Source organism: Dama dama, chromosome 1, assembly GCF_033118175.1.
Source record: "Dama dama isolate Ldn47 chromosome 1, ASM3311817v1, whole genome shotgun sequence".
Lineage (NCBI taxonomy): Eukaryota > Metazoa > Chordata > Mammalia > Artiodactyla > Cervidae > Dama > Dama dama.
The window spans coordinates 45,352,840-45,369,004 of NC_083681.1; the positions used below are offsets into that span (position 1 = coordinate 45,352,840).

At 43.3% G+C, this 16,165-nt stretch overlaps 1 protein-coding gene across 1 annotated transcript in view; it reads right to left on the reverse strand.

Annotated features, from left to right (window-relative positions):
• Positions 1-1,786: 1,786 nt before the first annotated feature.
• Positions 1,787-16,165, reverse strand: part of OLFML1 (olfactomedin like 1) — a 30,494-nt gene continuing 16,115 nt past the window's right edge. The window contains exon 3 of the mRNA XM_061148185.1: positions 1,787-3,882. Within this exon, the coding sequence (XP_061004168.1) occupies positions 3,092-3,882 (791 nt within the window). The 3' untranslated portion in view covers positions 1,787-3,091. The remainder of the gene's footprint in view (positions 3,883-16,165) is intronic.

A 16,165-nucleotide genomic window follows, 5' to 3' on the forward strand; every position in this document is an offset into this window, starting at 1 on the left:
AAGGCTGGGGCCCACAAGAGTTGTGTTACAACAGGACACTCTTCAGTTCTCTTTCACTTCCTTAAAATAGCAGCTCAGAGGCTTTTATAGAGGAGGCTGCCATGGTTCACACGAGTTCATGGGTGTTTCCAAATCCCACGTGTTATTGCCCTAGTGGACGCGCAGTCCTCAGAAAATGCTAGTCTGTTCTTTAGAACTATACAATTACTTTTTAAAAATCATCTTTAAAAATGGTGTAAGTCACAGACATTGAAAATAAATTCTGGTTACCGAAAGGGAAAGGGGGGTGATGAATAAATTAGGAGTTTGGGATTAGCAGATACACATTAATATATATATATATATATATATATATATATATATATATATATATATATATATATATGTATGTAAAGGATTTACTGTATAGCACAGGGGACTATATTCAATATTTTCTAATAACCTATAATAAAACGAATGTGAAAAAGAATATACTGCATCACTTTGCTATACACCTGAAACTAATACAACATTGTATATCAACTATACTTCAATTTTTTAAAACTGGTGTAAATCACTGACTTTCCAGCTTATTCACACTTTGGGACCATTTTAGGGGAGGGGACTTAAAAATTACAGCACTGTCTGGTCCGCCCTCCAGAGGCTCTGATTGAATGGTCTGGGGGTATAGCTTGGCATCAGGATATTTAAAAGCTCCTCAGGTGATTCTTAGGTGCAATGAAGTTTAAGAACCACTGGTCTAGATCTTAGGAGCTTCAATCCTCAGTAAAACCCAACAAGAGACCAGAACTGAAAAGTTCATCTGAAAGAAGCCCAAGAAGTGTCCACAGACCTACATGTTTACCCTTGGCTCCCAGGAAACAAAGTGCCCCGTTAACGGGGGCTTCCGAGAGAAAATGTCTTAACCTAAAAAGGTGATTCTAGCTGCAGACATTTAAGGCATGAGAGTGGGTTGTTAGTGGCAGGTGTGCCCTGCATAACTGTCAAAGCAAAGCATATCACGGATGAATGGTAGACAGCACATCACAGGCAGCCTCTCTGTGCCTCCAAAGGAACCGTGTATGCAGGATTTATGTGTAATCCCACTCTGATTAATTCCCCTGCTACCCTCATCTGTGAGGCACATTCCTTTTCCCTGTGAAATAGGTAATGTTATTTTACCCATGGGGCAGCAAATGGCCCCCACTCCATGGAGTGGGTAATATCACATTTATTTATTCATACCTGCCTCATTCCACAATGGATTTGAGCTCTCTGTATCACTCTGTTAGAACTGCGGGTAACTGTGCTATGTCCATGGGGTTAGCAATTCCATTCTGCCAAACAGCTACTCAGACGCTATGGGAAAGAAAAGGAAAAAAACCACCACCCCTCTCTTCACTGCCCATGGTCCCAGCCTGGGCTTGGCAGAGTTGGAAAACAGCTGCAAACACACACAGCAAACCCTCTCATGTGACCAACCTGGGAAGACAGGGGCCCAGCACCTGACACAGACTGGCACCGCAGCCTGCACGCGTGACCCGAACCAGCCCGAGTGAACAAATGCCTGGGAAAGAGTTGGAAGAGGCCTCTCCAGACAGGCCCAGGTGGTCTGTGTCCCCTGTGCCACGTGGCCCGCCTGCTGTGGCAGGGAGGCCCTTCCTTGCTATCTGGCGTTCATCCAGATTCCAGAATACTTACTGAAGGCCTCAGTGGGTTGGGGACTGTTCACAGTAAATCCAGGCACAGGCAGCACTCCCTGAAACTTTTATGCTGAGGTCATGTAGGCAAATAGAACCTGATGAGGTTTATTTGCTTAGTGTCACTTTTATTGTGTTTCAGGCAAGCAGCAGCAGGGGAAGGTAAGGCAAGATGAGTCTACAGGGGGGTCCTCACCCTTAGGCTGGTTTTCTGGAGGAAGTAGCTATTCAAAGGCCTATAGGAAGGTCTTGTGCAGGCATGAAATAGGTAAAGGGGCATGCCATTATCTTTAGGCTGAAACAATTAACAAATTGCTTAGAAAAGGTTGGGTGAACAAACATATATTTGATGCTTCCTTGGACAATGACAAGATTATGGGCTGTGCGGTATTTTCTAGCTCTTTCCTTTTGTAGTTTTGGTACTTGGAATGGCTCACCGAAACCCTCTGTCTATAAAGGCTTGTCCCGTCTATCTCATAAGGGTGAGATGAGTTCTAACACAGGAACAGGCACTTTATAACTGGAAAGTGGTATTCAAATGGTAATATGTTCACTTTCTTATTGCGACCGCCTTGCTTGGTGTAGGGACAGTACCAGGGGAAATCAAAATTAAACATCAACAAGAAATATTACTTTACACTATTGATACTATGTATAGAAGAGATAACTAATGATAATATACTCTATAGCACAGGGAATTCTACTTAATGACTGTGGTGACCTGAATGGGAAGGAAGTCCAAGAGGGAGGAGACATGTGTGTATGCAGGGCTGATTCATTTTGCTGTACAGTAGAAACCAACACAACATTGAAAGCAACTATACTCCAATAAAAATTAATCCCAAAAAATAGGACTTTAGTTGGGCAGTGAATAATAGAAGAATATCAATAGGCAACTGTCAAAGAGGAAAGAGCTTGGGCAAAGGCCAGAGGGGAGAAAAGCCAGGAGTATGAGGGCGTGGCCTACATTTCTAATGACTGAGAAGGTGAGGGTGGGGAGAGTTATTAAAGTACATGCTAAAATGCTTGACTAAAAAGAAAAGGTTGGAAGTAAGCTGGATCAGGATGTGTTGTTTTGTTTTCATTTTCATTCGTTTCTATGCATATTTTGATTTCTTTCTTTTTTTGGGGGGAGGGGGAATCAGGATGTGGAAGGCCTTGAGCACCAGGGCATTGGGATGGGTAATGGAAGTTCCTGAAAATTCCTGAATGACAGACTGTCATCTAAGCTCTTAGAAGATACTGAAGGCAGTACCATCTAGAAAAGGATGTGTGTGCATCCCCACTTGCAGCCCCTCATCTCCCTGTGTGCCATTAGTGGGATGCTATTAATATATTAATACTATAGTATATTGCAGAGGGGCCCTGGCCCCCGATCCTGGAGTGCAGCATCCCTGGCCCACTGGAATGCATCACTGGAGAGGCTGCTTTCTCTTGGTCTGGAGTTTGTAAATGATCTGATTTCCATCATTCCAGGCATAGAGCTGCTTATCTCTGGGGTTGTAATGGATCATGGAGTGACTTCTTGGCCGCCTGGGAAAGAACAAGCTGGGCAGATTCTCTTCAATGATGGTGCCAAGAGGATCATAGACACAGGTGATGCGATGTGCGCCCTGGCCTCCAGAACTGTAGACCACGTAGAGGACCCCACACAAGAGGAATGAGGCTTCAGCATCCTGGCTTCTGCATGGAGTGTCCCATGAGTGTTCTACTCCCAGCGTGTCAGGCTCAATTTTCGTGAGAACCAAATGGCCGTGGATGCCTGGCCCTGAGTGGATGGCCCAGAGCCCGTGCTCATCCACAGCGAGGTCAATGTAAGTGGAAGGGGAGTGCTGGTAGGCCAGGGCTCTGCCTGCTCCTCCAAAGAGAAGCATCCGGTCTTCTACAATCCTTTTCTGCAGATTATATTTGATGATCTCATTGAGAGTCCCTTGGCTATGAAAAAACAGGAAACCTTTGTAGATCACTTGGCCTGTTCCCTGCCAGGAATGTGTTAGAATCAGCTTCCGGGGGGCTGGCTTGGTGCTATCTTCCATGAAGGCCCGTATATTGGCAAATTCCCAGACAGTGTTGTTTCTGGACCCAATGAAGACATAAACCTTTGGAGAGTCACTGACAGCATCTTTCATCCAAGAGCCATCTGTGTCCATCGTCTTCTTCACTATTTTCAGAGACTTTATGCCCATCAGCATATTGTCACAGCCTGGCCACAAAAGAGGAAAAGGAGAGGTTACTTTATTAACATATGAGATGTCTGCTTTTCTCACGGATAGGTTTTTTTTTTTCCTTCAGTGTCTAATGTTAAATTATCACACAGGGATCAGTCAATGATTGTAGGATTCAATGAATCAAAGACTTTAAAGAGTAACTGAGTCTGTGAAGGGAGTTGCTGTCCAGTTATAAGAGCATTCATTAATCAAGTTAATCAAATCAAGATATAAATAACTATTTGCTGTGTCCTAGGCCCTGTTCTGGAGAAGGAAATGGCAACCCACTCCAGTGTACTTGCCTGGAGAATCCCAGGGACAGAGGAGCCTGTTGGGCTGCTGTCTCTGGGGTCACACAGAGTCGGACACGACTGAAGTGACTTAGCAGCAGCAGGCCCTGTTCACTTTCCAGAGCACTTCGAGGTGACACGCTGAGTATGGAACCACCTAACTCAATTGTGTTTGCCAAGATTTTACTAGGTTTCTGCTGTATACTTAGCTTACAGTACTGTCTTAGAACAGTATTAGGTACTAAGGATAACGATTATAATATCAACCCTACAACTTGAGAAGATGACCTTCTAGGAAGGATTCCGGTTCTTAACCCTACTAGAATGTTGTTGTTATTGTTCAGTTGCTCAGTCGTGTCTGAATCTTTGAGACCCCATGGACTGCAGCATGCCAGACTTCCCTGTCCTTCACTATGTCACTAAATTTGAGTTTGCTCAAATTCATGTCCATTGACTCATTACTCATGTACTCATGAATGTGTGTGTGCCTTTAGTCAGCTGACTTTGGATACCAACAAAAAGCAGGATACTAAGCTAAGTGTTATGAGCTGGGGGTACAATGGGCTGGGGTACAATGATAAATTAGGCATGGTCCTTGCTTAATAGGTGCATGACTTTAGATATAAAGCTTAAAATGATTTTTTTTTTTCAAAAAAGAGGACAGAGAAGAGACATGTCATTTGATACAGGGGAGAACCTGCCTTTGAGTTAGCCCTTGAAAGTCACCTTGAAGGGCATTCTGAAAGGGGTGGGAGAAACTTTCCCAATAGTTAACAAAACTGCATTTGGGAAAGTCCTTCAAACTTAGTGAAGTAGTATAGAGTTTCATCCAGTATAATCTAAATCCTTTGTGTATAAAACTAGATGCATAAAAACAAACTAGTTGAAATCTGCTCTGTGCCTAGAACCTTGAGGGTGGAGCTAAGGAATATGGATTTAATTCTCCAGGAAGGTAGGGAGCTACTGAAGCTTTTGAATAAGAATGAAACATGGCCAAGCTGTTCTACAAGACTAATTAAGCTGGTAGTCACGTGTACAATAGATACATGAGAAAGAGACTAAAATCAGGGAAACCAAGCAGAAGGAATTTCTGTAATCCAAACAGGATGAAAGGGTCTAAACTAGGTGGAGGAAGATGAAGTAAAAAGAAGGGGCTTATATTTCTCTAGCTCCTCACTGCCATTCAGACTATTACTCTCTCAAAATTCCCTTCCTTCTTTGATCCTAGATCAATTCAAAGATCTGCCTCTGCCCTTGAGAGCTGTGTGTTGGTGGAGAAAATCTCACATTGGTTCCTACTGGTATCATTACACTAAGGGGTCTTCAACATCAACTGAGCCCTAAATACTATACTGCTCTCCATGCTCAGCCCATCTTCCACATGGCAGCTATCTTAAATCCCTCCCTTTGCCCCACAACTAGCCCATCAATCCTTCATAATAACACCTTTGCAAACATAAATACTATTAGACATGAACTTCCTCAACTTCCTGCTCCTCACTTACAGACTTTTTCTTCAACTCCTAACCTTGCTACCCTCCCACATATCTTAGAAGCGGCCACGTCATTCCTCCTGTGAAGACTAATTAAGTTCACCTGCACTCCTGTCTCATCCTTTCCTGCCTTCTAGATTTCCTCCATGAATGATTCCCCTTTCTAGCTCAGATTTCTCCTTCACGACTAGTTCTTTAGCTTGTAAATATCAATTCTCTCACAATTAGACACCTTTTTCAACTTACTTCACTCTACCATTTTATAGAACTAGATTCTCCTATAGTTTGTACTCTCTGCACCCATTTCTTCACCTCCCATTATTTCACTTCACCATAACTTCACAAAAATGACCATTTATAACATGACCAGGGACTTCCTAACTGAAAACTTAAACCTTTTATGTCTATATCTCAGCTGACCTTTCTGTAGAATGGCAATATTGATTAGTTCCTCCTTCTTGAAGATTTTTTCTCCCTTGATCTTTTAAATATATATATATATATATATATATTTACTTATTTCTATTATATTTTTGGCTGTGTTGGATCTTTGTTGCTGTGTGGGCTTTTCTCTAGAGGCAGCAAGTTGAGGCTACTTTCAAGCTGCAGTGCATGAGCTCTAGGGCACACGGGCTTCAGCAGTTGGCGGCACATTAGCTCAGCAGTTGTGGCTCCTGGGCTCTAGAGCACAGGCTCAGTAGCTGTGGTAAACAAGCCTAGTTGCTTCCTGGCATGTGGGATCTTCCTGGATCAGGGATCGAACCCCTGTTTCCTGCATAGCAGGCAGATTTTTTTACCACTGAACCACCAGAGAAGCCCTCCCTTGATCTCTGTGTCACCACAGAGACAAATGTCTGTGTTCATCAGGTGCCATTTCATTTTCCTCTTCTCCAGTCACACGTTCGCAGCCTCCTTTGTACATAAGCTGTACCCATTGATCTATGTCCTGTCCAATGGGATGTGGACAGAAGTGGTGTAAGCTTTCCTTTCCACCTGGCTCTTACATATGCTATCTTCAAGAAGACCTCAGGGTCTTGGAATTCTCATGGTGAACAAGTTAGAGAGAGATGTGGGTCAAGATTAGATAAATGCCAACTCGTCATTTTAGGAAAAGTGGGTCATCCGCTCCAGTCATGAGCTTGTTGCTGGGATGGCCCTGTTTAGACAGTCTGCTGTGAGGTGAGCAGAATCACAGGGTGTGGTGGCCTGACTAAAAGCATGAGAAATCCTGTACGCCTCCCTCAAATCGGGCCGAGGTCTGTGTCACAGGTAGGAGAGGAAAATCTTAAGAAAAGCACAGGAAGTCTCTGGGTCTCCCTCACTGACTGCTATAGGGTGAGGTGGTGGAGTGACAGTCGAATGTATAACAGTCTCTTGAGGAGAACTGAACATCCCAAGGGCCTCTGCAAATCCTTCCAAAAGCTTCAATATAAGAAACTGGATGTGCCAATGGGTTGTCATTTTGTTCTTAATAAATACCTAGGTTCTCCAGGCCAACAGGAGGCCAAATGGAGTCAGAGGAAAAGAAATATGGTGAAAGGAGAGAGAGAGAGTGGACACAAGGGGGAAAGATGTATGGCCAGAGAAGTCCCAGAGGTGGAGGTGAGTGAGCATTTAGCAAACTGCATGTACTACCGGTTATTTGGGAACCAGTCGTGAATGACAAGAAAAAAAAAAAATCCAGAAAGACGGGAGGACAAAGAAAAGCAAAGGTGTTCTACAATCAAGAGAAGAAAGAGTTTCAGGGAGAAGTAGCAATCAAGTAATCAGTGTTTACTGAGAAGTTGATTAGGATGAAGATCGAGAATTGACTCAGATTTTGCAACATGGAGGTTGTTGGTGACTTTGAGAAAAGCTGATCCAGTGGAGCAGGCAGGGGAATTTAGACCTGTGGAGACCTGGAGCTGATCTGAGTAGCTTAGGGCATAACCGGAGGTGAGGAACCCTACCATAGTTCTTTAATCAGTTCATCACCCACAATGACCGTAACTTTTCTTCTTTCCTCAAGTCTCCATCATAGCCTCCTCACTCTCCTAGGAAGATCTCACCTCTGATTTCACTAAGAAAACAGGCACAATCAGAGAACAATATCATCTCTAGCGTGGATTACTGCAGTTGCCTACCTGGTGGCCACACTTCCATCCTTGGCCTCAGAGGCCATTCCCCACAGCTGCCAAAGTTATCTTTGAAAAATGTAAGTCAGATCATGTCCCCTGTCTGCTTAAAACTCACCAGTGACTTCCCATCTGACTCAGAGTAAAGCTCAGGTCTAGCTTCCAGGCCACCCGGGGCTGTCTGTCTGCCCACCGCCTCTCTGCCTTGTTTTCTGCAAGCTCCCTTACTTTGAGCATTTTGTTCAGCTACACTGGCCTCCCTGCTGTGCCCCAGACTGTGCCAAGCATACTCCTGCCTCAGGAAATTGGCACATTTTGTTCCCTCTGATTGGAACCCTCTTCCTGAAGATAACTACATGCCTTCCTCCCTCGCTCCATTTAGGTCCGCTCACAAATGTTCCCTCATCATTAAGGTCTCCTCTGATCACCCTATTAAAAACGGCAGCCCCCTTCTCCAGCTCTGCATAACCCCCTTATCCTAGCTCATTGTTCTCCATAGGGCTTGTCATCTTCTATCTGATGTATTATAAATTCATCTGTTAACATATTTATTGTTCAGCTCCCCTCAATAGAGTATAAACTCCATGAGGACATGAGCATTGTCTTATCTGTTTCATTCACTGCTATGTATCTTGCCCCTGGGATAGCAACTGGCACATAGGAAGCCAGTGTTTGCTCAGTGAATGAGTTTTCCAACTAACCAATCTATTAATCAATTGCACATGAACCCATGTTATTTGCCCTCCCTCCTGCTCTCTTTACTTTTGCAATGAATCTTGTTCCTTTCACCAACTCAAGGACTTAACACCTGAAATTACCTCCCACTCTGTAAATAACCAGGCTATAAGATCATCCTAGAAGCTTTCTAGTGTGACCCCATTTCTCTGCTCCACTTTAAAATAAAACTCCTTAAAAGAGGAGGTTCCTTACCTCCAATTATGCCCTAAGCTACTCAGATCAGCTCCAGGTCTCCAGAGGTCTAAATTCCCCTGCCTGTTCCACTGGATCAGCTTTTCTCAAGGCACCAACAACCTCCATGTTGCAAAATCTAAGGGTCAATTCTCAGTCTTCATCCTAATCAAGTTCTCAGTAAACTTTGATTACTTGATTGCTACTTCTCCCTGAAACTCTCTTCTCTTGATTGTAGAACACCTCTGCTTTTCTTTGTCCTCCCATCTTTCTGGATTTTTCTTCTCTTGTCATTCAGGACTGGTCCCTTATCATCATCCACCTTTAAGTGTTTTGTCCTCAGACCTTTTCTCTATTTACGATAACTTTCCAAGTAACTTCATTTTTTCCCATGGCTCTGAATAGCATTGTAAATTCTGAATAATGAATAAATCAAAATTTCTATCTGGAATGACATCTTATCTGGATGTCAATTTAGCCCCAAACTTTTTCATCCAACTACCTTTTCCATGTTCCTACTTGGCTACCTTCAAACTTCCTCTGTACAAATCAGAACTCTTGCTTTTATTCCCCAAACTCTCTTCCTCTCCCCATTTTAAGCAAAAATCATCAATCAAATTACCTGTCCAGAAGTCATCTTTAATTCCTTTCTTTCCATCTTTCCACACTGGCAAGTGCTGGTAGTAAACCTATCTTTAAATTATGATGTTATACTTAAATTAAAATGCTCAATATATTTCTATATCCTCCTCTTTCCACCCCCTCCTTTCCCCTTGCACTCTGTGAATCCTCACCTTTTGCCTGGACCACTACCATTAATTTGTCTCTCTGAGTTTACTTTTGCTTATCTACAGAATGTTCTCCACAAAGCAGTAGGAGTGATCTGTATAAAAACATGAATTACATGACTAACTTTCTAAAAGCTTTTCCCTACCACTCTTGGAATAAAATCCTAACTTGGCCTAAAACATCTATCTGATTTGGCTTATGGCAACCCACTCCAGTATTCTTGCCTGGAAAATCCCATGGACTGAGGATCCTGGTAGGCTACAGTCCATGGGGTCGCAAAGAGTCGTCGGACGCAACTGAGCGACTTCACTGTCGCTGGGGCTTGATCCTCTACTCCCTCCCTACACTCCCACCTTGCCTCACTGTGTGGAGATTACATTGGCTTTCCAGCTATTCTGGGAGCTGTCCAGTTTGTTTCTGCCCCAGGGCTCTTGCACTTGAAATTCTTTCTGCTGGGAGTGTTCTTTACTTTGATCTTCCACAGTCTGCTCCTACTCATCCTTCAAATCTCAGTTTCAATTTCATCTCCTTAAGAGGCTTCCTGTGACTACTGTATCTAAATTTAAAATGATCTGCTATAGCATCTCTCTTATTTCCTTGAGACCATGTATTGAGTTTTGTAATTATGTTATCTGTTTTATTTACTACTGCACTGTCCTTCTCCTCCACTAGACTATAAGATCCAAAAAAGCAAGGCCTTTGTGTTCATGTTTACTATTGTACTCTACTGCCTGAGAGCTCTGTGGGTTCAATAAACATCTATTGAATTAGTAAGGAAGGTAGGTTCATTCAAGCAGATGTTTTTCTAGGGTTTAAATAGTGCTGCACACCCAGAGTTCTGACTGCAGATCTGACTTAAGTAATAATAATTTGTAAAACACTTTAGGGTTTGTTTTTTTTTTTAGGGTTTTTATAATATTTTCAAATGCACTATTTTATTTAAAAATGTGGCACAATATTGTCACCAAGGCAGCATATGGCAGGGGTGTGGTTGGGGAGAGCCAAGTTCTAGAGAGTCAGTCCTTCCAACAGTCATGCCATCCATGGCTGCTCCCAGAGGACTTGCATGGCTCACACCATGGCCAGGATCAAACTTTGAGGCAAGCTATTGAAGCTGAATAGAACCCTGTGGAGCTCCTGGGCTCAGAAGACTTTCTGTGTCCCCTGTTTCTAGGGAATAGACTCCAGCCTCCATGACCTTCCCTGAGTTCCAAAGGGCAGATTCGAACAGTTGCTAATAAGGGAAGAGGAAGGCAAGTCAAGAAACAATAGTGCAGCCTTGGGGGCAGGGTCTTGGTTGACTTTAAGAGATACCTATAATAGTATCTTTGAGCTCTTCTGCAGAACTAAAATCCCCAACAAATGGAAGACGCTCAGTTCAGTTCAGTCACTCAGTCGTGTCTCTTTGCAACCCCATGGACTGCAGCACACCAGGCCTCCCTGTCCATCACCAACTCCCGGAGTTTACTCAAACTCATGTCCATTGAGTTGGTGATGCCATCCAACCATCTTGTCCCCTGTCGTCTCCTTCTCCTCCCGCCTTCAATCTTTCCCAGCATCAGAGTCTTTTCAAATGAGTCAGCTCTTTGCATCAGGTGGCCAAAGTATTGAAGTTTCAGCTTCAACATCAGTCCTTCCAATGAACATTTAGAACTGATTTCCTTTAGGATGGACTGGTTGGATCTCCTTGCAGTCCAAGGGACTCTCAAGAGTCTTCTCCAACACCACAGTTCAAACGCATCAATTCTTCAGCACTCAGCTTTCTTTATAGTCCAACTCTCACATCCATACATGACTACTGGAAAAACCACAACTTCAACTAGACAGACCTTTGTTGGCAAAGTAATGTCTCTGCTTTTTAACATGCTGTCAAATTTGGTCAGGTTGGAAGATATTAGCATTCTTCATTCAAGAGAAGGTCACAGTTTGATAACCTTGAGAAGCTCATCAAGAGACCACCTGAGCCTGTATTAAAGGAGGGATGGCCCTGCACACACCTTGATCCTTATCAGCTACCGCCTTAGAACTGCCAAATCCTCCCAGGTTAGGACAACAGTTTTTCAGGGCAACAGTCAGTTGTGTCCCTTTTGCCTGGCAAACCAATAAAGCTATTCTTTTCTACTTCACCCAAAACTCTGTCTCTGAGATTCAATTCTACGCTGGTGCACAGAGGTTGACTTTTGAGCATCATTATGAAAGTCTCTCAGCCAGCAGTTTCCACCATGTCCCACTACTGACCTGCTTTACCAGATGAAGGGATTGTTTTCCTATGGCCTCTGGGTCAACTGTTGACTTCCTGGTGGCTGAGACAGTAAAGCTCCCACAATGTGGGAGACCCAGGTTCAATCCCTGGGTCAGGAAGATCTCCTGGATGAAGGAAATGGCAACCTACTCCAGTATTCTTGCCTGGAAAATCCCATGGATGGAGGAGCCTGGTAGGTTACAGTCCATGGGGTCAGAAAGAGTCAGATATGACTGAGTGACTTCACTTTCTTTCTTTCTTTCTTTCTTTCTGGGTCAGCTTCATCCTGGTTGGCCTGGGTTATAGAGACCAAATCCCTATAAAAGGTAGAGATGCCTGGGACAGCTGGGAAACTTAGAATAAGTTTCAGATATCTCAACATGGCACTCAAGGTCCTTTGTCTGCATTGCAGGAGCAGCTAACAGAAGGACTGCCCTCCATGCTGAACTTTGAGGGCTATGAGCTGTTGTGTGGAAGAGAGAGCGGTGGGCTGCCCTGTTTACCAGGACCTGTCTCTGCCAGGGCTCAGTATGCCTTTTCTCAGTTTCACCAGCTGAATGTGTCTTATGTGAATGCTCTCCTCTTCCCACAAGCTCTGTGATGACAGATGATGAACAAACAAGGATTTAGGACTATACGTGGTCATCCCTTTAATGGGAAAGAGGTGGTCCCATGGGCCATGAGAGAAGCTCAGAAGCTGTTCCCTATTGAGGAACAAGTCCAAAAGCTTGCAAAACTAAACACCTACAAATACATGTAATATGCTTGGTACTGTGATTAGGTACTTCTTTGCTTATCTAGATCTTATAGTTCATCTAAGTGGTAGATATTTTAATCTCTATTTTCCAAGTAAAAAGAAACAAAGGTTTGGATAAGTAATCTGATAGATCACCCAATTAAGGGAGCCTCTGAGCTCAATCTGAGCTGGAAGGCAGGGCCCGCCAGGACACCCCTAGCCAGGACACCCCCAGCCAGCCCAAGAGACATGGTAGATAGGCATGTACACATGGTGGGAAGGGGTGGAGAATGCGTGAGCCTGGGTATGCCTAGAGAAGGAGAGATGAGGGCAATGGACTCCCTGGGGTGTATTAGCAGAGTGATAAGCTATCTGCCCTGACTAGGGAGCTCCCAGCCTACCCATTCCTCTTGGAGGAAAGTCAGCAGACTTGCAGTCAGCTATGAGGGACTATGGCTAAGAACAAGGCACAATCCATGTCTCATCAGTGATAAAATATTCATTTAAAATACAGCAGAAATGGGACTTTCCTGGTGGTCCACTGGTTAAGCTCCACACTCTCGATGTAGGGGGCCAGGGTTCGATCCCTGATCGGAGAACTAGATCCCACATGCCACAGCTAAAACTCCGTGCCACAACTAAGACCTGGCATAGCCAAATAAATAAATATTTTTTTAAAATGATAAAATACAGCAGTAATTAATACAAACATTCTTCTTCCTTCTTCTACTCCTCTTTTCTAATATAGAATCCTTGAAGAAATAGCAAAACAAGAGAGTGCTAGGTGGTTTTAATCATGGAAACAGTTCTGGGGAAGAAAGCACAGAATTTTCCCCTGTGTGCTCCCTTCAGCTTTCTCCTGTCCCTTGTAGCTGGAATCTGGGACTGGGAGTCAGAGATCTCAGTGGTCTAAACTCCATTTGGTTCTCTATGTGACTCCCTAAAAGTTCCTTGATCAATCTAGCCTTAGCTTTCCCACTTGTAAAATGAGAGGTTTAGCCTGAATGTTGTACAGTTTATTCAGGTGAATATTCTATAATTTTTTCATAAATTCCTCTTCTTTTGGAATTTGGGGAGAATATACGACTAATGTTTGAGTAACAGGGAAAGTTAAAACTCCCTGCTGTGCCTCTCTTAGAAGAGATAATTAGCGGGAGTAAAAGGTTGAGGAAAGATCTGAAATAAATTGAAGACCTTTGAGTCTAGCCAAGATGCAAATTATTTAACAGAGATACTGACATTTTGCAAACCAGAGAATGAAAATCTGTGGTTTACCCCTCAGGCAGAATTGTAGACAAGCAATTAGGATAGAATTTGGCCCAAGGCCTCAGAGTGAATTCATTTATAAATATCACTTATTTGAATATTCTTATTATTTTTCCCCTTATTTAATAGTAATACTCTCCAGACTTGGTGAGACTTTTCCCTCTGTAAGGGAGTGACTCAATCAGTTATATTTTAAAAACGGTTATATAGGACTTTCTGGTGGTCCAGTCGCTAAGACTTGGTGCTCCTAATGCAGGGGCCTGGGGTTTGATCCCTGGTCAGGGAACTAGATCCCACATGCTATAACTAAAGATCCCACATGCTGCAGCAAAGACCTGGCACAGCCAAATAAATATTTAAAAATAAAAAATAAAAACTGTGCTGGTTATTAGTAGAGAATTAACTGGGGGTACAGGTGGAGGAGAAGGCAATGGCAACTCACTCTAATACTCTTGCCTGGAAAATCCCATGGATGGAGGAGCCTGGTAGGCTATAGTCCATGGGGTCGCAAAGAGTCGAACACGACTGAGCAACTTCACTTTCACTTTTCACTTTCCTGCTCTGGAGAAGGAAATGGCAACCCACTCCACTGTTCTTGCCTGGAGAATCCCAGGGACGGGGGAGCCTGGTGGGCTGCCATCTATGGGGTCGCACAGAGTCAGACACGACTGAAGTGACTTAGCAGCAGCAGAGCTGGAGGAGAGGGGATACAGGGAGACAGGTGGAGAGTCTGTAAGCATAATTCAGATGAGAAAGATCTAAATAGTGATGGGAGGGAAAAAATGGGCACAGATTCAAGAAACAGAAAAAGAGAGGTCAGGTAACTGATTAGTTTGTGGGAACTGAGTGATAAGCCAGACTCAAGGTTGTGAGACAGAAGGGAAGGGGACAGAGCACAACATTTAAAAGAATGACATTGAGGATATGACAAAAACTGATTAAAAATGACCAGGCCCAAGATGGCATAAGATTTGACTTCCACTAGGCCTTGACCCTCATTATACACTCATTGTAATACATCAGCAAGTTAAACGGCACACCCACCAGTGCCATGACAATGCTGAGATCAACCATGAAAGATTACATTTTGACTTCTTGGGTCTTCCCTGGTGGTCCAGTGGTTAAGAATTTGCCTGCTAATGCAGGTGGCAAGGGTTCGGTCCCTAGTCTAGAAAGATCCTACATACTGCAGAGCCTGCTCTTTAAAGCCCAGGAATCACAACTACTGAGCCCATGTGCTGCAACTACTGAAGCTCATGTGCTTACAGCCTGAGGTTTGCAACAAGAGAAGCCACTGCAATGAGAAACCCGTGCACCACAATAAAGAGAGGTCCCCGCTCATCAAAACTAGAGAAAGCCCTCACACAGCAAGGAAGACCTAGTGCAACAAAAATAAATAAATCTGGACTCCTTCAACCACCTGAATTGTATTCATGTTGATAAACATTTGTCAGTACCTAGCAAGTGACAGTTACAGGGGGATGTCAAAAATGACAGCTCTCAGATGAGTAGTCAATTATAAAACTTCAAGTAATTTGGTATGTCCTGGAAATTAGTGGCAGTTCTGCTTTTTCCCCATGTATATATATAATATGTATATGTTTACATACACATATGTTTACATATGTTTACATTTACATTACATTTACATCACAATATGTTTACATTTACAATATGTAAATATATACGTAAATATATATACATACAAAACTTTAATTTTTATTTTGTATTGGGGTATAGCTGATTAACAATGTTAATGTTGTGATAGTTTCAGGTAAACAGTGAAGGGACTCACCCATACATATACATTTATTCATTCCCCTTGAAACTCCCCTACCATCCAGGCAGCCACATAACACTAAGTAGAGTTCCCTGTGCTATACAGTAGGACCTTGTTGGTTATCCATTTTAAATATAGCAGTGTGTGCATGTTCATCCCAAACTCCTTAACTGTCCCTTCCCCGCATCCATTCCCCCAGCAACCATAAGTTCATTCTCTGTGAGTCTGTTTCCCACAGAATACACTTCTGATATGTCAGCATGGTACCCAGGGTCCTTCATCTGACCTCTTTTGTCACTTCCCTACCACACAGGACTAATTAGTAATGACCAAGCTTGCCACGGCCTCTCACAAGTTTGAGACTTTGCCTCTACTTTTCCTTAGCTCATCTTCGCTAACTTGGGATACATCTTCTTGTCCTTTAAAACAAAATCTCTGACTCTTGCAGAGCAGCTACTTGCTGTTTCTTGTGCGTCCAAAGCATTCTGTGCAGTCCTCTTCCAGGGCAATTCTTGGGCTGAACTGGAATTGCCTACTCACTGTTTCCTTGCAAGCATTTTAGACAGAAGGTATGCTTTATTTGTCTTTTTATCCACAGGACCTGGGACATGGTATATATCTCACTCACTATTGAAATTCTTATTGTTTACTGTCCAAACT